At 38.7% G+C, this 24062-nt stretch overlaps 1 protein-coding gene across 1 annotated transcript in view; it reads left to right on the top strand.

The window, feature by feature from the left end:
* The window catches only part of IPO9 (importin 9), a 37838-nt gene extending 13889 nt beyond the window's left edge, over positions 1–23949 (top strand). The window contains exons 6-24 of the mRNA XM_081914393.1: positions 209–295; positions 7690–7809; positions 8560–8660; positions 9345–9403; positions 9832–9983; positions 10202–10300; positions 10731–10837; positions 11553–11692; positions 12098–12257; positions 12518–12744; positions 13529–13677; positions 15275–15403; positions 17138–17413; positions 17982–18148; positions 18395–18528; positions 19270–19389; positions 20302–20406; positions 20702–20778; positions 21923–23949. Coding sequence (XP_081770519.1) covers positions 209–295; positions 7690–7809; positions 8560–8660; positions 9345–9403; positions 9832–9983; positions 10202–10300; positions 10731–10837; positions 11553–11692; positions 12098–12257; positions 12518–12744; positions 13529–13677; positions 15275–15403; positions 17138–17413; positions 17982–18148; positions 18395–18528; positions 19270–19389; positions 20302–20406; positions 20702–20778; positions 21923–22033 — 2520 coding nt within the window. The 3' untranslated portion in view covers positions 22034–23949. The remainder of the gene's footprint in view (positions 1–208; positions 296–7689; positions 7810–8559; positions 8661–9344; positions 9404–9831; positions 9984–10201; positions 10301–10730; positions 10838–11552; positions 11693–12097; positions 12258–12517; positions 12745–13528; positions 13678–15274; positions 15404–17137; positions 17414–17981; positions 18149–18394; positions 18529–19269; positions 19390–20301; positions 20407–20701; positions 20779–21922) is intronic.
* The last annotated feature ends 113 nt before the right edge of the window (positions 23950–24062 follow it).

The following is a 24062-nucleotide window of genomic DNA, read 5'->3' as shown; positions in this document are numbered from 1 at the left end:
ATTATTCTATCTTAAAATATCAGGGAAAATCTGGTGCTGATTTTAGGTTGTCTGCACAGTGAAAAATTAGAAAGCTAACTACTTTTTACTAGATATAATTCTGCAGAATTGTAAAACAGGGAGAACTAGTATTGTGGGTGGCAACTGCTGATAACACATTAACAAACACTAGCGTTTTCATATTTTGACAAGTTGCTTTTCCTGTTAGGTTTACGGTATTCGTACAAGATCGCGTGCTGTGGAAATCTTCACTACTTGTGCCCATATGATCTGTAACATGGAGGAGTTAGAAAAGGTAAATTGTTGATTCCTTATCTATGAGTTGTGTTGATTGTAGTAGTATAATATTATTTCCATTATACTTGACACAGGGTTGTACTAACTCTGTGATAGGTTAAAAAAGAGGTGGCAAGATCAAAAATTTCTTCTAGCATCATGACTGAAAGGAGATTTGAATGTGAATTTTTATGTCCAAACCCTCTGATCTATACCCTGCATTGTATAGGACTAGAGTGTATGGAAGGTGGCCTGTTGGTGCGAAATTGTTGCCAAACTGAGAGATTGGTAATTTCTATAATTTTTGAGCATGACAGTCAAGGAATCTTTAACTTGGTTATAATGTGTGGCAAGGGGAGACCTCCAGCAGTCTCCCAGGAATGGAAGCTGGTATGCTTAATCCATTTTTAGAGTCCATCTTGAGAGTAAAAAGGTAAAGGGACCCCTGACCGTTAGGTCCAGTCACGGACGACTCTGCGGTTGCAGTGCTCATCTCGCATTACTGGCCGAGGGAGCCGGCGTACAGCTTCCAAGTCATGTAACTAGCATGACTAAGCCGCTTCTGACGAACCAGAGCAGCACACGGAAACACCATTTACCTTCCCGCTGGAGTGGTACCTATTTATCTACTTGCACTTTGTGCTTTCAAGCTGCTAGGTTGGCAGGAGCAGCGACCGAGCAACGGGAGCTCACCCCGTCGCGGGGATTCAAACCGCCAACCTTCTGATTGGCAAGCCCTAGGCGCCACCTGCATGCCTTCATCTTGAGAGTAGTTGGATTCAAATGAGGCTTGCTGAATATGCAATCCAATTGGTTGACAGTATTTGAGTGTATTGTGTTTGGGGGTATAGGGAGAAGCCAAGTAATTGAGGGTTTATAAAGGCAGCTGCTGGAACTCTAAGAGAGAAGGGAAGCCAAGGGCAAGCTGAGCCATTTTGGGTGGGATTCAATAGGTTCATTAATTTCAGTGGGCCTACTGTAAGTCTTAGTTGAATACAAAGTTTGGAAACTAAGTGACAAATAAATGAGATGTAGGCGCAAAACGGCAATGGCGGTCCTCTTTACTCAGTGAAGAGGGGCTCCGCGAAAAAGGGTCCTCCGCTACGGCGAAGCGGAGACCCATCCAGATAAACCGCAGGCAGAGCGAGCCTGTGGCCGTGGGACTCGGCGGGTGCCAGAAGCCCCCCCAGAAGCGAGGAAGGGACCTCGTAAGAGGCTCCGGATCGTGAACGGGGGAGCGGCGCTGTGAGTTCATCGCTCTTTTCGCGGAAGTGAAGCCGCGCTGCTGTTGCTGATGAGCGCCGACCTTTCTTCTTGAAAAATATCGAGATTGGCTGCAATCTACCCGTGAGTAAGGGGTACCAAAGAACTGATTAAGGATTAACTTAAATTTGTCTATTTCGGCTGAAAACGGGAGGCGAGTAACAGGAAGTCCGCCTTCCGGTCCTGCTAATCGGAGCAAAGCAAAGAACCCGATGCGGGCTGAAGCGTTAAAAAGAGATTTTGAAAGAAGTAAGAAGGGGCATTAATAGACTGTGTGTTTCTAGAAATCGAAAAAGAGTGAAGAAATAAATGTTTTGGTTCAGTGTGCTAGAGAATCTTCCTCCTATTGTGAAGAGATGTGGAATTGAAGGGGATAACCGAGTTATTGGACTGCCAGTGTTGCAAATGAGTACTGTCAGGCTGCTGAAACTTTTCTCTTAACATAAACTGTTGCATTGATGGATACACTATCGCTTTAATACTGTCATCGAAACCTCTCCGTTACCTTGTGGCACTAATTTGAAACAGAACTTTCTGAAATCCTCCTTTCTGAACTTGGGGATTTCAGTTGAAATAGGAGCTTTGATGGTGGAAAAGAAACTTTCTTTCCTTTGAAAACCCCCCCTAGTGGATTTGCGGAGGCATAGTGGTCTGGGAACTGTATCTTATTGGGATTTTTTGTGGTTTAATTGTTTATACTCTGGACTTGCCTTTCTCATGGATTGAAAGACTATTTGACCTTGAACAGCAGCTGGGGAATGAGTGGCCCAGCGAAAACAAGAGCAGCTAAAGCTAAGGAAGCTTTAGCTGAGGAAGCTAAAGAAAAGAAAAAAGACAAGAGAGCTGGGCAGCTTGTCCAAACAACCTTGATCCATCATCGTAGATCCTCGGTGCCAACTGTATTGACGGCGCAGGAGGAGGAAGTTGAAACGCCTGCTACAGAAGAAATGGCAGCTGGAGGAACTGATCCAGTCTTGAAACAAATTTTGGAACAATTGGCACTTTTGAATAAGAAGGTGGACGATCAGTCATCTAAAATTGATAGAGCTACATCTACTATCAGCAAGTTAACAGATCAGGTTTCGCAGCACACTCAGGCTATTGAGAAACTGCAAGGAGCTACGGCGGAGAACTACAAATTAGCTGCGGAAGCCAATCAAAAAGCCGAGCAAGCGTGCAAGAAGGTGGAAGAGATCAAAGGGGAAGTAAGACCTCTGAAAAGACAGGTAGGAGAACAGCAAGCCTACCTGTCAATGGTGGAACTGAAAAGTAAGGAATGTAATCTTAGGCTGAGGGCTGTCCCAGAGTTGGAACAGGGCAACCTAGAGAAATTCTTGACGGAGCTGTTTTCTAAATTTTGGGGGGTTGAAGAAGATAAAGATTTCAAGATTGTGACGGCCTTCAGACTGGGAAGATCGGTTAAGAAAGATAAGTCCAGAGACTGTTTGGTTTGTTTGAGAACAAGAGAGGAAAGAGACAAGATATTAGGCCAACACTTTAAAAAATCCCTGGAAGTCGAAGGCAAAAGGGCAGAAATTTATAGAGACATTCCTAAATATTTGCTGGATCTTAGAGCCACATACACAGACTTGGCCAAATTGTTAAGATACAACGCAATCCCTTATAGGTGGGAATTTCCTCAAGGTCTGTCATTCACCTATAAAGGAAAGAAGGTAAGAATTAAAACACCAGAAGACCACCAGAAGTTCCTACACGACAACGAGGAGGACCTCCAAAAGAGAGCCGTAGATTCTTGGCCTCCACCACCGGGATTACCACCAGGATCCATACCATCTGGAGGCGGCCCGGCACCACAGCTTCCGGAAAAGGACGACAAATTAGATACCCAACTGTGATACCCAAGAAGTAGACCGGGATGTCTCTACAGCTTCTTAGTTGGAATATAAATGGCGGGAATTCTCCAGAAAAACGCAGAAAAGTATTTCATATTTTGAAAAAAGAACAATTGGACATTATTTGCCTGCAAGAAACACATGTGACAAGACTCCATAGAAAAGTGCTAATCAATAAAAGGTTAGGCCAAGAATTTATTTCATCGGATAAAGTTAAGAAAAGAGGAGTGGTGATTTATGCAAAGGAGAACTTGTCCCCAAAATTTGTATTTAAAGACGAACAGGGCAGAATTTTGGCAATTGAAATCCAGACACAAGGAGAAAAGTTTTTAATTCTAGGAATCTACGCCCCAAATGATGGAAAATCGGAATTCTTTAAGAAGCTGCACGAGATTATGCTGGACTATTTGGACTATAACAACATTATCATGTTGGGAGATATGAACTGTGTCGCCTCAGTGAATATGGATAAGTCACAAAGTGCTAATATAACGAAAGATGGCAGACTTCCAAAAACCTTTTTTGAAATGACTGACAATTTGGATTTGATCGACATATGGAGGATCAAGAACCCTCTAGGGAAAGAAGGAACTTTCTTTTCTGAGGCCCATATGACATGGACGCGAATCGACCAAATATGGATAACTAGAGGGCTGGCACCTAAGACCAGAAAAGTAGAAATCTGCCCAAAAACCTGCTCCGACCACAACGCCTTGAGAATGGAATTGAGACTAAATACAACCGGATCGTTCAGATGGAGAATGAATGACGCCTTGTTAAGAGATCAGGAGATTGTTAAGAAGGCCCAAAAAGTTTTAAAGGACTATTTCGAAATAAACTTAAAGACAAATGTGGAAAAAAGAATAATCTGGGACGCAAGCAAAGCAGTGATAAGAGGGTTTCTAATACAACAGAACACGATTAAAAAAAGACTCTGGAATGAAAAGAAGGAGAAGATCTTGGAGAAAATAAGAGAAGGAGAGAGAAAACTGAGATCCAGGCCTAAATCAAAGGAAGTATTGAGAGAAGTGAAGTTTTTCCAGGCACAATATTCGAAACTGATAAATCAAGAGGTGGAATGGAAAATTAAACAAATGAAACAAAGATCCTTTGAATCTGCAAACAAATGTGGAAAATTGTTAGCCTGGCAGCTGAAAAAGAGACAAAAACTTAACACAGTTACAAATCTAGAGATTGAAGGGAGAATGGTTCAGAAACCCGATGAAATTAGAAGGTCCTTTCAGAGATATTTCAAAGAACTCTATTCTCAAAGGCCACAAAAAAGCTCAGAGGTGGACCAATTTGTTATAACTAATGGATTACAAAAAATACCCCAGGAAATGAGAGCAACCCTGAACTGTAATATTACAACCCAAGAAATTGAATGCGCCATTCAGAACCTCCAACTGGGCAAATCTCCGGGACCTGATGGGCTTACTTCCAAATATTATAAGGTACTGAAGGACTCATTGACACAACCATTGCTGGAAGTTTGCAACCAGATTATGGAGGGGAGGAAGGCACCGGAAACGTGGAAAGAAGCCTTCATCACGTTGATCCCAAAACTAGAATCTGAAAAAACTCAACTTAAAAACTACCGTCCTATCTCACTCCTAAATGTGGATTACAAAATTTTTGCAGACATTTTGGCAAGTAGGTTTAAGAAAGTCTTAAATGAAGTGATTCATAAGGACCAAGCAGGCTTTCTCCCTGGTAGGCATTTATTTGACAACACAAGAAACATCATTGACATTTTGGAGTTTTTACAGATTAATTCAAACACAAGAGCGGTGTTGATTTTTATTGATGCGGAGAAGGCCTTTGACAACATTTCTTGGCTGTTTATGAAGAAAAATTTGGAAAGGATGGGAGTAGGGCGGGGGTTTGAAAATGGAATAGAAGCAATTTATTCAGAACAAAAAGCCAAATTGATAGTAAACAACGTGGTGACAGAGGAGTTTAAAATTGAAAAAGGGACACGACAGGGGTGTCCTCTATCTCCTCTGTTGTTTATTTCAGTCCTGGAGGTGCTACTGAACATGATTAGAAATGACCGGTTGACACAGGGAATTGTGGTCGGAGAGAAACAATATAAACTGAAAGCTTTCGCAGACGACTTGGTATTAACATTACAGGAGCCAGCCTCTAGTACTAAAAGAGCGTTAGAATTAATTTCTGATTTTGGTCGGGTGGCGGGATTCAAGCTGAATAAACAAAAAACTAAAGTTTTAGCAAAAAACTTGACAATTACTGAAATAGAGGAGTTCAGAAAAGAAACAGAACTAAATGTGGTTAAAAAAGTAAAGTACCTAGGGGTGCACTTGACCTCCAAAAATTTGAATTTATTTAAGGACAACTATGAGAAATGTTGGTCAGAGATAAAAAGAGATCTGGAAACATGGTCAAGATTAAAACTTTCCTTGCTGGGCAGAATAGCTGCTATAAAGATGAATGTATTGCCGAAAATGCTATTTTTGTTTCAGTCCCTCCAGATCGTGGATAAGGTGGAATGTTTTGGAAAATGGCAGAGGGATTTATCTAAATTTGTCTGGCAGGGCAAAAAGCCCCGAATAAAGTTTAAAATACTAACAGATGCGAAAGAAAGAGGGGGGTTTGCCCTGCCGGACTTGAGGTTATATTACGAAGCTGCAGCCCTCTGCTGGTTGAAGGATTGGATCCTATTGGAGAACACCGATGTCCTTGACCTGGAGGGATTTGATAATGCTTTTGGGTGGCATGCATATTTGTGGTATGACAAGGCTAAAGTTCATAAATTGTTCAAAAACCATATTGTCAGAAGGGCAATTTTCATGGTCTGGTCAAAATATAAAGACTTATTGGAGAGTAAAACTCCGAGGTGGCTCTCACCGATGGAGGCCAAAGCACGTAAAAGACTCAATATGGAGGCCCACTGGCCTAAATATTGGGAAATAATTGAAAAAATTGGAGATAAATGGAGGTTACAGAGTATGGAAAAGTTAAAAAACAAGGTGCGAGATTGGTTGCATTATGCTCAAATCCAGGAAGTTTTTAAAGCAGACAAAAAAGTGGGTTTTCAGGAGGAAAAATCGAAACTAGAAACAGAGTTGCTTGAGCCAAAATCTAAGCTAATTTCGAGAATGTATAACTTGCTGCTTAAATGGAACACACAGGATGAGATTGTCAAATCCTCTATGATAAAGTGGGCACAGGACTTGGGGCATAACATTATGTTTGAAGACTGGGAAAGGTTATGGAACACCGGAATGAAATTCACGGCATGTACTGCCTTGAAGGAAAACATTATGAAAATGATATACCGGTGGTACATGACCCCAGTCAAGCTTGCAAAGATATATCACCTGTCCGATAATAAATGTTGGAAATGTAAGGAAGAGGAAGGGACATTTTTACACCTCTGGTGGACCTGCCCGAAAGTGAAGGCCTTCTGGGAAATGATACATAATGAACTAAAAAAGGTGCTGAGATTCACCTTACCTAAGAAACCGGAGGCCTTCCTTCTGGGCATGGTAGACCAGAGGATGGTCAAGAAAGATAGAACTTTCTTTATGTACGCTACTACAGCAGCGAGGATTCTGTTGGCAAAGCACTGGAAGACACAAAATCTACCCACATTGGAAGAATGGCAGACGCAGCTGATGGACTATATGGAGTTGGCTGAAATGACTGGCAGAATTCGAGACTCGGGAGAAGAAGAAACGGAGGAAGTTTGGAAAAATTTTAAGGACTATTTGAAAAAGCATTATAAGTTGTATGAATGTTAAAAAATGCTCCTTTCTAGGAAGGTATAGCTTCAGTATCGGCAAATTTCTGAATTGATAAATAAGACACTATAAGACAGAAGTGAGGTAACGAAATATTTTTATTGTGTGGAAATTAAAAACTAATGCAATTGTATTGAAATGTTTACATCAGATAACACGATAAAATGGAAGATATATTGTTATGTATAAAACAAGTTAACAAATTGCTGAGGTTTTGGTTACACAGGGAATGCAGTGCTCGGGAGATGGGGGGAGTCCATTGGATTCATGGAAGTATGTATTTGAAAGTGGAAATTTGTTTATTAAAAACCTAATAAAATATTTAAAAAAAAACAAATAAATGAGATGTAGAGATTATGTGTAGCTTTAAAATCTGCAGCGATTAGAACCAGTTAGTTGTTTTTAAGGAGGAGGGAGACCATGAAGAGCTTTGGGGCATGTGAGTCAGAAGTTTCCTTCACTGTTTTTTCCAGGGATAAGCAGTTTACACATTGCTGTAACTGAAAACCAAATGATACTTTTTATTCTGGTAGGGAGCAGCCAAAGTCCTTATTTTCCCTGTGGTGCAGCAATTCACTGAAGCCTTTGTTCAGGCCCTACAACTGCCTGATGGACCTACATCAGATAGTGGACTTAAAATGGAGGTTTTAAAGGTAAGTATATAAAATACACCTGCATGTAAGCAGAGAACCTTTTTTTGAAAGTCTTGCTGTAGTGGGCAACAAAAATTGTGTTCTTAAGCTTTGTTTTTATTTACATGGTATGTGACATTATAACAATACTAATATAGCAGTTAATAACAGGTGCCATTAAATTTAGGTAAACAAAATACAACAGAACAGAGTTTCAGGAAATATCTTTCTTTAGAAACCCTTACATAGGAGTAAAATAGCTCTGTTAGGGAACAAAAATAAGTATTCATTTTACAAATGCTACTCCTGCCGAAGTGGTATGCATGCCTTGTTAGAAATTACTCCAGGATATTTTATAATATAGTTAATTTATCTAGAATGAGATTGGAGCTTATAAGGCTAGGGGTTTGTGTGCAACCCTTTGCTTGTCCTTTGTCAGAACCCATGAATTAGCTTTTCGTAAGCCTGTAATATGTTTCCGGTTGGGTTCTTAAAGATGGACATGGCTTTCTAGATCTCCCATCAGTTGCCAGCTGCTACCTCCTAATGACATAAATGAATCTATGGGTCATACTATGTCTATGGATCATAGAATCAGAGAATAATTCATGTTTGTGTTCATTTAATTACCCATTTCAGTAATAATATTCACTTGCATATATATCAGACAAGTCTATTCTTCAGATGGAGAAATGTGAATATAGTGGTTTTTAGAGGGAAAATTACTAATTTTGTAAAAAAAATGATTCTAAGGATCCTTTCCTTCTGCAGGCAGTGACAGCCTTAGTGAAAAACTACCCAAGGCATATGATTTCCTCCATGCAACAGATCCTTCCTATTGTGTGGAATACGCTTACAGAAAGTGCAGCCTTATATCCTTTTTTCTGCATTTTGAAATAAGAGGAGATTTTCTAGAAAGAAGTACTAAGGCAAGAAAAAGTAAATAGCAGTGGTGGTGTAAATTTGAACATGCAACAAGCATTTCACTCACAAGCAAATGACTCGAGGCTGAAAGAATTAGTTCTGTGGCATTTCTGAATAATATATCTTACTGAGAAGATTGACATGAGAAGGTGAAGGCATGCTTAAATATTTTGGCTACTGGAACAAATAGCAGCTTTGAGGGGACACCCTCAACCTAGGTCTGGTACAGAATGGGCCTCCTCAAAGAACATAGATGCATCTGTGTCATAACTTGTTGTTTGGATCTTAGATTATCTCATTATCACTTTCTTTGTATACCGCCTCTTCACAAAAAGGTTATGCTCTAAGTGGCTTACAACCCTGAGAAAAATGTATCACATAATCAACAGTTGCAAGAAAAAAAATCATTTTAACGTCTGTAATAAAGATGGCTGTGATATGCAGCTAGTTTGTCTATTTAAAAAAAAAAGAATTACCCACAATATGGTATTGATTTCCTGTTCAAGGGGTATTGTTGCTCACTTACGCTGACTGAAGTATAGTAATTTCATTGCAAAGGATTTGGTCCTTAAAAAAAGGTGCCATGATCTGGTAGTATGTCAACTGAATATATTTCTCCTTAACTAACATACCTATGTGAGAACAGAAGTAAATTACACAGAAGAAGTAGAAGACCCAGTGGATTCTGATGGTAAGAAACTCACTGTTACAGGTGTGATTGAAAAGCTATCTAAACATCTATAAGAAACATCTGTAAGAAACTCACAGCACATGGATCGCTAGAAGAAAGAAGTCATCCTTGAAAAGCATGCTGTGTGAATATTATAAGATTAAGTACTATTTGCTGAAAACCTTGGGGAAAAAATTAAAAACTGACTAACTTAGGTGAAGCCAATAATTTTTAATATATTTCTATATAACTATAGTTGAGATTTTAAATGTTAAAACAGCAACATAAACAACAAGATACTTGCTGTTGGCAAAGATTTGAAACTGTTAAAAAAAAGAAATAGTTCGACTGTCATGCAATAAGTTGAGTTAATTTTGAAAACTATTCATAATTTTTTCCTATCACAGAAAAAGTTTGACTTTAACAATCTTTACTTTTTTCAAATTTAGGTGAAGTTTTGGGCTTTGAAAACCTAGTATTCAGCATATTTGAGTTTGTTCATGCTCTGTTGGAAAACCACAAATTTAAAAGCACAGTGAAGAAAGCATTGCCAGAGCTAATATATTACATCATTCTCTATATGCAGATTACAGAAGAGCAGGTAAATATATTTACTGTACATTATTATTTAGAAAATGATTTTTTAATGCTTCGGTATACAGCCTTTAAAGCTGGTTAGAACTTAGTGGTAGAAAAAACAATATTTATGATTATTGAATCAGTTCCTTTGTAATAGTCTCCAGTGATCTGAAAAATAACATTGGAACCTTTCTGCATGTGTTGGTTAATTTAGTTGACGTATTGTGCTCTCCTTCTTAGATAAAAGTCTGGACTGCAAACCCACAACAGTTTGTTGAAGATGAAGATGATGATACATTTTCTTACACAGTTAGGATTGCTGCACAGGACTTACTGCTGGTAAGAAATAATATGCAGTGTTTTTGCAGTAATGGTAAATAGTAGTGATTTTTCACATGCAGCTTATACACAAATACAAACCCATATACGTAGAACGTGAGTATTTTCTTTAGAGCCACTTCATGTATGATTTAGTTGAGATTCCTACATTGCAGGGGGCTGAACTAGATGGCCCGCAAGATCCCTTCCAACTCTACAACTCTATGATTCTGTGATTTCATTCCCTTTGGATATTCCACTAAGCATCTTGGGAAAAGTCAATCCGAAACAGAGAATGAAGAGTTGAGGGCATTTCTGTCATGCCCAGATTCTCTGTGTTCTGGGACTATGTACTTAAACCTCTAGCTTGATTTTCAACAAGGTGTAGTGTGAAATGAGTTCCCTTTTTTCTTGTCTGCAAAATGTATCTTCTTGTCATATTTCTGTGTAGGCTGTTGCGACTGATTTCCAGAATGAGAGTGCAACAGCATTGGCTGCAGCAGCTACAAGACACTTGCAGGAAGCTGAGCAAGCTAAAAACAGTGGTGCTGAGCATTGGTAAGACTGGGTGGCAGCTATTCATTTGATGGTACTATCTCAGATTATTTAGCAGGCAACGAAAACAAATCAGTTTCATTGATTGATGTAGTCAGAAATGATATTAACTGACAGTCTTAACTATTCCAGTTTCCAGCTGTTAAATTTGTATTTATAGTGCATATGCACTATATTGGTACTATTCAAATGCCAGTTAGATTATCCAAATTATTGTAGGAATTTTTTTTGGGGGGGGGAACTATGCATCTTATAATCTAAGTTCCCAATTGGGGGTCCATGTAATACACCTAGTGGGTCTGTGACACCATTCACATAACAAAAGCTACCATAGAGATATCAAAATTTTCAAAAGTAGGGGTTCAGTGGCTTGACTCCTGAAAACGGGGCCCTCAGTACTTAGCTAATTGGGAACCACTTATCTGATTAAATCTATTAATGGAGTCAGATTAATAGAAAAGCATAAATTCATTCATAATACAATTTACAGCCGTTTTGAATGGCTTAACTTTCCTCCAGTCCCCCCAGTACAGCATTTTATAGAAATTCTTTTCCACTTTCTTTTTAATTATACAGTACTCCATGTTTACAGTTAATATATACAAATATTTACCTTTTGTGTTATTAAGGGTAACAAAAGATATTTGTATAATTTCTCCAGAAGTAAAATAGAAAAATGAATATTGGAAGACCTAAGTAACTTATTTATTTATTACAGGTGGAAGATACATGAAGCTTGCATGCTGGCTTTAGGTTCTGTCAAATCTCTTATCACAGACAGTGTGAAGAATGGTAGAATACACTTTGATATGCATGGATTTCTAACAAATGTAGTTCTTGCAGACCTCAACCTGTCAGGTACTTCATCATTTGGTTTACTGATTGGTTCCTAGAAAATAACCAGAAACTCAAGCTGTATTGGAGAAATTATTACCCGTAGATTTCTAAACTTAAAAAAGATAAACTAGCCTAAAACATTAACATCAAAATATTAACGCAGGAGGGAGACATTTGCTAAAATGAAGTCCATAAAATGTAAATAGCGGGAGCTTCAGTGTGGGAGAGGCACTTTACTCTGAGTAGACCCATTACAATTCATGAAGATGACTAATTTAAGTCCATTAATTTCAGTAAAGTTACAATGAGTAAACAGTTGAAGACCATTCTGTAACTCTGTATACAGCTCTTCTCAATAATATATTGGATCCTTCTGTTTAATGGTAATGAGGGAGAAATGCAGGAACACTTTTTTCCTTCTTCCAGTGTCTCCTTTCCTCCTTGGTCGTGCTCTTTGGGCTGCCAGTCGTTTCACAGTCGCAATGTCTCCAGAGCTCATCCAGCAGTTCCTACAAGCCACAGTTAGTGGTCTTCATGAAACTCAACCCCCTTCTGTTCGAATTTCTGCAGTAAGGGCTATTTGGGGGTAAGTAGGTCAAGAAATAGAACCTATATTAGTTGATTGTAGGCTGATAGAAGGAAATGTTCACAATTTCTTTCTGTGACAGGTGAAATGGTGAAGCTGTAATCTTGACTCTATGATTATGACAGTGCATATCTACTCAGAAATAAGCCCTAACCAGACTTATGTCTGGATAAGTATGGATAGGATTGCAGCCTGAAAGAAATATTGGACACCATTACTATATTACTGACTGTTGATGTTTTTTGGGTTTTCCCTCCTAGGTACTGTGACCAGTTGAAGATATCTGAAAGCACCCATGTCTTGCAGCCTTTCCTTCCCAGTATCCTTGATGGACTAATTCACTTAGCAGCTCAGTTTAGTTCTGAGGTCCTCAATCTTGTGATGGAAACACTTTGCATTGTCTGCACAGTAGATCCAGCCTTTACAGCAAGCGTAGAGAACAAGATCTGCCCCTTTACCATTGCCATCTTTCTCAAATATAGTAATGGTATGTGCCCAGGCAAAACTATTAATGATCATATTATGGATACAGATAATCTTCATGATACTATCTTCAGTTAACAGGGTTATGTATGTATTGGCTTTCCCAATGCCTTGTTGTGAAAGACAACAGTGAAATTTCCGTGGATAGGAAAATCCATCAAGAAATTGTGTTTGACATTCTCATTTCTTAATCCGTGAAAATGTCCCAGCTAGAGCTTGGTGAACTTGTAGTTATAATAATTAGAGCTATATATTATTTCAATCCTGTTTTCTCGTAAATAATGCCAGAAATTTTGAGGTGTGGTTGATCAGAATCTCTGCATCTTTCTTCACCCAGTTCTGGTAGCACCTCTTCCGCCCTTTGCATTTAATAATTACTGTTAGTAGCTAGGAGCAAGGGACATATTTTAAGTATGTGGAAATCAAGCATTCTTTCCCACTGTTTAGTCTTTTACTCTTGATTGTTGATACTTCTAACCAGATATCATGACATTGGGACTGCAGATGAGTCAAGCTAAGGCATCCCCACATATAATGCATGAATCACCAAAGGCAAACATCACAGCTGTGACTTTCTTTCTGACCTTTATAATTTAAAATAAACTGCTTTGTTTAGGCAGAAAGCAGGAACCCAGATATAATGGAATATATAATCTTCCACATATAATGGAAGAGCATCATATTTGATCTAGGAGGATTTAAAATTAGCACGCCTCATTTCCTTACTTCAGTAATATAACTTGATGTAATTTTATACTCTTGGTAATTGGGCATTTTTTTTGCTTTAGATCCTGTTGTGGCCTCACTTGCCCAAGATATCTTTAAGGAATTAGCGCAAATAGAAGCCTGCCAAGATGCAATGCAGATGCGATTGATCCCAACCCTTGTCAGCATCATGCAGGCTCCTGCTGATAAGATTCCAGCAGGGCTTTGTGCAGTAAGTATGAGGGTATCTTCTCAGAACGTGAAATGCTTTATATATCCTAATGCGGTTTATAAAAACAAATACTTTTTATTATTGAAAAATACATAATCATGGAAGAGAAGGGCATACAGTTGGATCGTGTCTTATGTGTGGGTTTGGTTTCTGACAAAGCACATATACACAAAATTGTGTACAGGCAACTCCCAACTTGCACGCAATCTACTTGCATACAACCGCACACATGCACAGTGCCAGGAACCTGAAAGTAGTGGGAGAGACCTGGAAAGTCTGGCTCACAGGGAGACTCCAGAGCCCCAAAAGGACGACCTCTTTGGGCTCTGGGGATGGTCTCTTTGCAAGCCACAAGGACTCTCCAGGGTGTTCCCCACTTACGCGCATTTCACTTATGCATGCAGGGGCTCGGAACATAACCCCCGTGTAAGTGGAGAGTTGCCTGTAGGAAGAAGAACCTCCATCACCAGCAGCAACAGGTCACTCTTCCTCTCACTGGCAGCAACAAGCACTTGAGCAACCCGCCAACTGCTGCTACAACCCAGCAGCCTTTCCCACCTTCTTTGGCACTTGCAGATCTGCCCTGCCTCTTCATCCCTTCTCCCTGTCCCCTGCCACTATGAAGCCTAGCACCTCCAGCTACCTAATGGCTTCCAGAAGTACAGCACTGCTGGGTTCACCTTCTCTTTTATTGGCAGCCAGCAGGGTGGCAGAGGCTGGGCACCGCTGCTCTCCCACCTTCCAAACACAGCATGTTGCTGACACATACTGGAAGAAGTGAGGCAGGGATAAGGTGCTGTGAGTTCAGTATTGTACAATAAAGTGGAACCAGTCTTTGCACAGCTACAAAGTGCCGAGCTCCCTGTGCCTCTCCCTCCCATTCAAGCAACATGCTATGTTTGGAAGCCAGGAGAGCAGTGGTACCTCACCTCTGTTGCCAAGGCACGTGTGAAGAGGGATAGGAGTGATGGGGCCAGGTGGGGTGGGCCATTGCTAACTGGGAAGCCCCCGGAGGTGCCCTTCTCCACTCCACTGGGGGCTATTCGTTGTGGAGAAGTGATGGGAACACCATTTTGAAACGGGATCCCCCCCCCTCGCTCCCCACTTGAGGAAGACCCACTGCAGCTGGATCTGCATAAACAGAATGCATGTAAGATGTGCTCCCACTGTATATATTTTGAGAACAATGCACATACCTTGTCTTTGTTCCTTTAGGTATCACAGTTAGTTATTTCAGTAACTGTTTCTTTGTGAAAAATAAACTATTAACCAGATTGAGAAAATTTTTCAGTGTTTGGACCAGGACGTGTTAGTTGAATTTAAATATAATTTATTTCCATGAGAGCTAGTCATGACTAATGTAACACTTCAAGTTCAACAGGACCTAAGTTCAACATCTTAATTTGGTTCCAGCTGGCACACTAAAACTACCACTCTTCTGACTACTCTTGATGTGACCTTCTGGAAGAATGTCTGCAAGAATATTTTGCAGATGTCAAAAATGTTTTCTGCAAATTGATCTGCTCCTTTCCTGACTTTGTGCTTCGTCTCCTTATTCCAAAACTACTCACCATCTATCTGAATTTTTCTTTTTCAGACTTCAATAGACATATTAACAACTGTTGTGAGGAATACTAAACCTCCCCTTTCACAGCTCCTAATCTGCCAAGCTTTTCCTGCTGTGGCTCAGTGTAGTCTGCACACAGATGACCATGCTACCATGCAGGTAATCATTTTTTGGAAGAGGGAAGTTTTAGTTAGATCTTACATTGTCTGTAAGCTTCTGAGGTGAAGCCAGCCACTTCATACTGCATATCATGTTTAGGTTTATGGACTGGAAATTGCAACTGGATCTGTTATTGAAAGCACAAGTATCTTGTTTTTATTATAATTCTTGGTCATAGTAACTTGAAATTTACCCTGCTTAAGCCCCCAAAATACTAGAGCGAGTGAGTACCTTGTGCTCCTCTCTTTTTCTTTTGGTAATTTATAATAGAATGAATTAAGAGAAATAAATGGGTTTTATAGTACTCTGAGAATATTTTAGTAGCTTTTTATTGTAGACTGATACAACTTTTCATAGGAGACTTAGACTATTAACACAACTCGAATTATATGAATGAATTGGAGAGAAGCAAGAAACCTAAAGACGAAATATATTCACAGAAGAATATTTGAAAGGAGGTTGTGAGTTAAGTCCAAGCTCCTCACATAAACCAACCTGGACATTGTGATCATCATCTGAGACCCTTCTCCATGTACCCCCAGAAATTCTGAAGGGTGTAAACATGAGAATGGGCCTTCTCAGTGGTGGCTCCTGTTTGTGGAATGCTCCCAGAGGCTTGCCTGGCATCATCTTTATCTATTTTTAGGTGGCAGGCAAAAACGTTCCTTTTTACATGGGCTTTTGACCATTAATTTGAGTGTTATTAAGTACTTACGATTTCTTGTAGTGGGGCAGGATCTTTAAGATCTGTCTTCTGTTTGTGTAGATTTTAAAAATAGTTTTTGGTTGTTTTTGGTTGTGCTCTTGTAACTGGTTTAAGTAGGTCACTTTTGTGAGCAAAGTGATGAATAAATAAAATAAATAATACATAATAGAGTTTGCATGTACTTCACTGACCTTGATTTCCTAGGAAAGGTAGTTCCCATTCAAATCCAAAACAATAACTCATAAAGCACAAACTAATGAATTATGGGGTCCTGTCCATCATGTCTTTGTTGGCACTGGTACTACTGTGCCTGCAATACAGGTAAGTTGTCATTGCTTAATAAAACATTTCCCCAGTTGAGTCCTTCACAGCTGGCTGGCTGTAGATCATGTTTATATTCAGATATACCGTATTTTTTGCTCTATATGACTCACTTTTTCCCTCCTAAAAAGTAAGGGGAAATGTGTGTGCATCTTATGGAGCGAGTGCAGGCTGTGCAGCTATCCCAGAAGCCAGAACAGCAAGAGGGATTGCTGCTTTCACTGCGCAGCAATCCCTCTTGCTGTTCTGGCTTCTGAGATTCAGATTTTTTTTTCTTGTTTTCCTCCTCCCAAAACTAGGTGCGTCTTGTGGTCTGGTGCATCTTATAGAGCGAAAAATATGGTAGTTCCATGATTTGTCTCCCATGTATGCAGCAGCTAACAGGACCAGAAATACATCCTGTGTTTTCATAGCATTCTCTCAATGTTAAGTGCATGAGCTCAGAATATTGTCATCATAACAGATTGTTCCCAAATACAAGCTTTGCCAGATAAAAATGTTTTGGTGGCACTCAGGACTATTTCCTAGCCCTCGCATAAAAGGAAAGGAGGAAGTTTGCATGTAAAAAATATTCCACATACAATTTTTGACTCGTACAATCTCTTGCCAGTTAATTTGTTTCCTTTGGGCCTATAATGCTGTTTGTTAAATGTCTGAAGCACTTGGTAGGTTGAAAGTGTGTGTTCTCACGTGCTTTGTTCTTTCAGAATGGTGGTGAGTGTCTACGTGCATATATTTCAGTCGCTCTGGAGCAAATTGCACAGTGGCATGATGAGCAAGGCCACAATGGACTGTGGTATGTGATGCAGGTGGTGAGCCAGCTTCTTGATCCACGCACTTCAGAATTCACAGCTGCCTTTGTAGGCAGATTAGTTTCCACATTGATTTCTAAAGCAGGGAGTGAATTAGGAGAGAATCTCGACCAGATTCTGAGAGCAATTCTTAGTAAAATGCAGCAAGCAGAAACACTCACTGTAATGCAGGTAAGAGGCTCAAAACGTAAGTTGATGAAATGAGTTGCCTTGCCCAAACCCCTTGATGTATTTAGCTATCCTGTAGTTTTATACATGAAGATGATCTGGCTTAGAGCAAAGCCAATTTGGTGAGGGATATGTTCACTAATGCCTGGCGGGATGGCATTCCAGTTGTAAGTGGGTGTTCTGAACTGAACTCACAAGTTTGTTTATCCATTGCTTATCAAACAGTATATTCCCTATGATTACCACAAATATTGTATTACCGTACAAAACAACTTGTGTTCATTACTGCTACTTAAGCAGAGAACTTCTAAAATTCTAAAATTATATTTGAGATGCAAAATTCTAAAATTATATTTGAGATGCATCATGAAAGATGACTAAGCTTCTTAGCAGGGTGCATGGGGACTAGGTGCTTTGTAACTTTTTCAGTCAAGTTCAGTGACTGATCCTGCAATTCCTTTTTGGTTTTGCAGGATGTTATTGTTGAGTTCAGTTTCAAGCATTGGTAAAACTACTGAAATTCCCAAAATACAAAAGTCAAAATGTCTATCTTACTTTATCTCTCTTGCAGTCTTTGATCATGGTATTTGCTCACCTGGTTCATTCTCAACTTGAACCACTACTAGAGTTTCTTTGTAGTCTACCTGGGCCAACAGGCAAGCCTGCCCTGGAGTTTGTAATGTCAGAGTGGATGAGTCGACAACATTTGTTCTATGGACAATATGAAGGCAAGGTCAGGTAAGGTGTCCATCCCTTGATCACATGTATGCCTTGAAATAATTGAGCATGCTCATACCTTCCATTTTAAAGAATCCTATGTCATTATAGTTGTTTGTTCCTGGTTTTGCTTTAATAACTTGCTCTTTGAACAAACCACTCTGCCCCAAATTTATAGATAAGGGGAAACTAGTTCTAAAGTCTTGTAAATAGGATGACACTAAGAATGGAGCTGATTTTCAAGTATGTGACTCTTAAAATTTTCAGCTCTGTAGCCCTGTGTAAACTCCTCCAGCATGGTATCAATACAGATGACAAGCGACTGCAGGATATCAGGGTAAAGGGAGAAGAAATATTTAATATGGAAGAAGGAATACGCACACGATCAAAAGCAGCTAAAAGTAAGTGTTAACATATTCTTTCAAGATTGAATCAGCCAGAAGTAAGAGGCATAGAAAGTCCATTAAAATATGCTAAAACTCCCATCAAAACCAGTGGGACTTAAGTGCCACTGACAGAGAATTAAAAGCTTTGAAAGTTATGACATGTACATCTTTTTCTGGTCTTTTTCAGACTAATGTACAATGCAAGGCTTACACAGACATAAGAGATTTGATAGTAGTTGAATGCATTAAATGCATGTTGGTCAGAAACAATGAACAATTGCTGACTTATAAATAGCAATCGTATATAGAAGAGTGCCATCTTTTGAACAATAAGATAAAGTGATGGTGACTGTGCAAAGGATTGGCATTTAGTCATCCAGTTCTCTTTGATGCTGCAAATGTAACTGCTCAACAGGATGTATACTCAGTCATTAGTTTAGAAAACAATGTTAAAGGGATCATTTGTTGTTTAGTTGTTTAGTCATGTCCGACTCTTCATGACCCCATGGACCAGAGCATACCAGGCACTCCTGTCTTCCACTGCCTCCCGCAGCTTGGTCAAACTCACGGGATCATAGTGAATGTATAGTGTTGAAAAGAGTTGACTACTGCTGCTTTTTGTGACAACTTTAAAAACTAAAGAGTTTAACAGATTTGGAATGCCTCTTCAGACAGTTGTGAACGTTTACGTAATTGCATTGAGTTTCCTAAATTCTTAGCTGTATGTATAGATTTTTTTTTCTCTGTTCCTCTCAGATCCTGAACGCTGGACAAACATTCCTTTGTTAGTTAAAATCTTAAAACTGATAATAAATGAACTTTCTAATGCAATGGAAGCAAGCTCTTCTCGACAAACTGCTGCAGAATGGAGTCAAGGTACAACACTGATTTGACTTTGTCTTTATGGTGGTTATCATTTGGTGCCATCCAATATGCTGCAGTGGTAAAGAGTTTCGGACTAGGCCTAGGAAGAACAGGTTCACGTTTCTATTCAGACATGAATCCCACACTAGGGCCCATCACTGTCTCTCAACCTAGCCTACCTCACAAGGTAGTGGTGATGATAAAATGGAGGGATAGGGACCCAAGTATGCTGCAATGAGCTCCTTGGTAAGATATAAATCTAATACATTAAAATATATGACTGTTGCTTCTGTAACACAAAATGTCAACTATGCCCGCATGGGGGGGTGCGTGTGTGTGTCTTTGGTTTTAATTTTTTAACCCATAAATCATAGAGAATGCTCACATGCTGTGGACAATCTTAGATTTGCACTAAGCTGCATGAAAGTTCAGGTGTTTAGAGAATAGGAGTTCTGGGTATAGGTCTTCTTACTTAGCAATGAGAGCTCTGCCCCCTTTCTATGCCCCAATTCTATGTAATTTTCCTCAGTAACTAGAAATACTAAGTATTCCATGGAACAAATATTTTCAATTAGAAGTATGTGAATTACTAACCAAAACAATATAACAAATTTACTTGGCAATAAATACAATTTTAAAATAGTACTTAATTGTAGGTATATGTGCTTAGAATTGAGTTTTCTATGTACCTATATAGAGCATTCCATTGTCAACCATGGCACTTTCAGTATATTTTTCTTTTTGGTGAGAATTGCAGCTTCCTTGGTAATATTCTGCTTGCTCAGAAATGTACAGCTCTGTCCAAATTGAAATTTCCAGTATGCCTCCTAGTTAAAAAGGGATGTCCAGGTGGTGAACATCAAAGCAAAACAAAAACAAAAAAACACACTCCTCATGGCAAAACTATTTTCTCTTAATCAACAGAGGAATCCAATGATATGTGGGAAGATCAAGAAGAGGAAGAGGAGGAGGAGGAAGAAGGGTTAACAGGGCAGCTATTGTCTGATATTCTTGCTACAAACAAGTATGGTGAGCAAAGCAGTTCTAAACTTGTGAAAATTATTTGTGCAGGGAGTGGTAGACCCAAACCTTTAGTAAAGTATTTTACAAACCACTTTCACTGTGTTGTTTAGAAATGTGACTTGTATAAGAACTGAAATAACACCAATTTATTTCTTCTTTCAAATGTATTCAGTGTCTACAAGAGTGTTGTAGTTCATTTCAGTGCAAAAAGTGTATGCAAAAAAGTCAGATTTCTGTAATTGTGCATCTTTGTGTTTTCTTGCCAATATGATGGCTCACATATCACATTGTTGGTTTACAGATGACGATTATTATGAAGATGATGATGAAGACGATCCAGATGCACTGAAGGATCCTTTGTATCAGATAGACCTACAGGTAGGTTGAATGATCAAGGTTTTGTTGCTGTTGACTAATCTTTTTTAATACTTATTCTAATAAATACTTACTCTAATCTTTTAAAATACTTATTCAAATACCTGAAATACAGTTAATACTGTTGAATACTGACTTGAATATTTATTCTCATCTGTTTAACATGCCCTCACAACAGCATGAAGCTACTGTAATTACAATAATAATAATAATAATAATAATAATAATAATAATAATAATAATAATAATTTATTATTTATACTCCGCCCATCTGGCTGAGCCTCCCCAGCCACTCTGGGGAGCTTTATCTCACAGTAATGCATAGCACCACACATAAGGCTGTAGACAAAAATCAGTACATCCACCTGGTGGTCAGTAAATAAGGGGACTCGGAAAGAACAATCTAGATTTCTCTGGGTTGCCAACCGGTGGTCCTGAATATTGGGATGTAATAGTGCTCTGCTGCTGTTCTTTAAAGAGAAAGGCTTTTTAAATTTTGGGACAGGAAGCATCTGGAGTTCTAATTTTGAGTGGGAAAATGACTGAAAATGTTCTGCTTCTTTTCCCCTTCCCAAACTGCTTTGCTGTTATATTATCCCAACACAAATTTTGTAACTGAGGATTAATGCCATTGAGTTGTTGTAGTCAGTGGAGGGTTTGTATTTGGAGAGGAAGGTTCATCTTTCAGGAAAGTTTCTTTTAACAGCAAGAGAGCTATATAATACTGAGTCTGATGTATAAGAAAATGAAATAAATCAAAATTGAAATTAGAATTTGATAAAACTCCTCTTTGGAGTTAAAATGCAATCATTTATTTTAAAATAACTAGTAAAATCATACCAAAACAAAATAAACTAAAACAACAGAAGCAATAAAAGCAAAGCAGTGACAGATTAGTATTAGTATCTGACAGGGAGCAATTCAGGTGGAAAAATAAAAAGGTATTTTGCCTGGCATGAAAAGAACATTGCAGTAGGCACAAGGCTTAAGGGTTTAAGACCTTTAAACTAAGGTCTTGAGCATTTTATATTGTTATCACTCTCTTGCATTAATATATTGTTCTTCTGTATTATAGAATAATTTCACGTATAAATAATTGTGCAGTATCCTGTGGAAATGAATTGACAACTATTTGTCTTCCTTATAGGCTTACCTTACAAACTTCTTATGTCAGTTTGCACAGCAGCCTTGCTATGCAATGTTCTCAGACCACCTCAATGAGAATGAAAGAAGAGTTCTTCAGACCATTGGCTTATAAATCCTGAGCATTGTGAACATATCTGGAAAATATTTTTCTGGTTTATTTCACGTTTTGTGACTTGAAACATCTTCCATTATTCACCAGATGTGATTATCTTTATTTTGAGGAACTGTTCCTTATCTTATCATGATGTAGGGTTAAGAGAAGGATTGTTGAAGGCAACAAGAGGCAGATGTGCATAGAATTTTGCACACTGGATTTGCACAACGGGAACACTATTCTTCAGATCAGCTTTTCAGGAGAAAATTTAAGTATCGTGCCCTAAAGCCAACTTTCTCTCCTCCACTGAAAAAGCACTTCACTGACTTTTCACAGCACAGCTTACTAAAATGAGGAAGACATCACCATTCGTTCGGATGTGTATTGAAACTGGGAAGTTTTGTCCCACTTTGCACTTCTGTTACACAGGGTAAATTATCTTGATCTTACCATATGGCATCTTTTTACCGACACTTGGCTGGAAATGGAATCCAGTTACAATACAAGAGCTTGGATTAAAACCTGAAAAATAAAATTGTTTACCGTTCATATATAGAAGTAAACGACTCCTATGTGAGCTCCGTTATTCTCATGATTCTTTACTAAAGCTATCAGGCACCCATTCTGAGCAGCCTTGCTAAAAACTCAGTTCCTGTGGTTACTGATGACTGGTTTTGCAACCAAACATTTTTATACAAAATCTTGATTGTATTTAACTTGTCTATTTACTCCATGAATACAGCTTTCATATACTTTTTGCTTCCTTCACATGCACAAATCACACAATATGGCTAAGCTGTAGTCCACAAATTAGTACGTGTATTTTTATAGGGCCATAAAATTAACATTTACTGGCTAATCTGCAAGTACAGTGATGCATCTCACAACACCTCTTTGCCTTTTTTCCTCCCTTTTTGGGAAAGAAATTAAAAACAAAACTGTTCAAACCTCCATTGTTATCATTCTTTTAAAAATATCCAGGTAACAAAGTTGCATCCTTTGGTAATCTCTTTAAAATTCACGTGTGAAAAGCATACCAGCCTTTAATTGCCACTGCATTGAACGAGGTATAGGCATCTTTAATTTAAGGTATTGCACAGCTTGTTTCACTGGTTTTTATGTTAAAGGTTATATGAGTCTTCCAAAATTAAACCCAGAGTTAATGATATAATTTAGTCATGATCTATCAACTTTATAAAAATACAGTAGAGACAGTTCATGTGTGTATTACAACAGTTTGGATGAGATACTGTATGATGGAGGAGAGTGATGGCTGCCAGGTCTGAAAACTGGATTTATAATACTTTATTCATGTTCAATGGATAAAATTTAATGAATCATGAGAAGCTGGAGGTTTGGGGAGTGTTTCAGTTTAATAGCTGTCAGAGCTTTCAGCCCCAACTTGAGACTTCAACTGCATAATTGCAGGACACTGCCAAGGAGGAAAAAGCAATAGGGGTTCAGCAAGGGAAATAAGATCTCAAACGTGCTGGGGGCAAGCTTAGCTTTGCATGCTGAGTGTAAAAAAAGAGACTGTTAATTGAGGGACCAATATTAACTGTAGTTCCACTCTCCCCGTAATTCAGTCGGAATGTATGAGCATATTTGGACCAGGTTATTATTTATTCATCAATGAATTGCTGTTTGCATATGCCTTAAGGCAATTTACAAATATACCATAAAACCAACTAAAATAGTTTTAAGAACAGTACAAAAAATAATTGAAGGTAAGTTTATTTTGTATTTTTGTTAAATCTAATTGAGATACAGTATGTAGGATGCATGTCTCTCCAACTCAAGTTGTTTCCTGACAGCATTTTTATACTCGCCTAATTTGCCAGTAAGAAGCAGTCTCATTGAAGTTCTGTTCTGCATTAGAGGCTGTTGCCTGAGTTACAGAGTTTTACAAAATAATAAACTTTTTTAAAAATCTACAGAGCAACAATGTCTAATTTTCTTTGTAGCATCAGAAGCTATAACTTCACTTTCTTATTGTCAGTCCATACCAACTTAATCTATTACTGCACAACATTATTTTTTTAAAAAA

The sequence above is a fragment of the Podarcis melisellensis genome (assembly GCF_964234715.1).
Source record: "Podarcis melisellensis genome assembly, chromosome: 6".
Classification (NCBI taxonomy): Eukaryota; Metazoa; Chordata; class Lepidosauria; order Squamata; family Lacertidae; genus Podarcis; species Podarcis melisellensis.
This window is presented reverse-complemented; position numbering and strand designations above follow the sequence as displayed.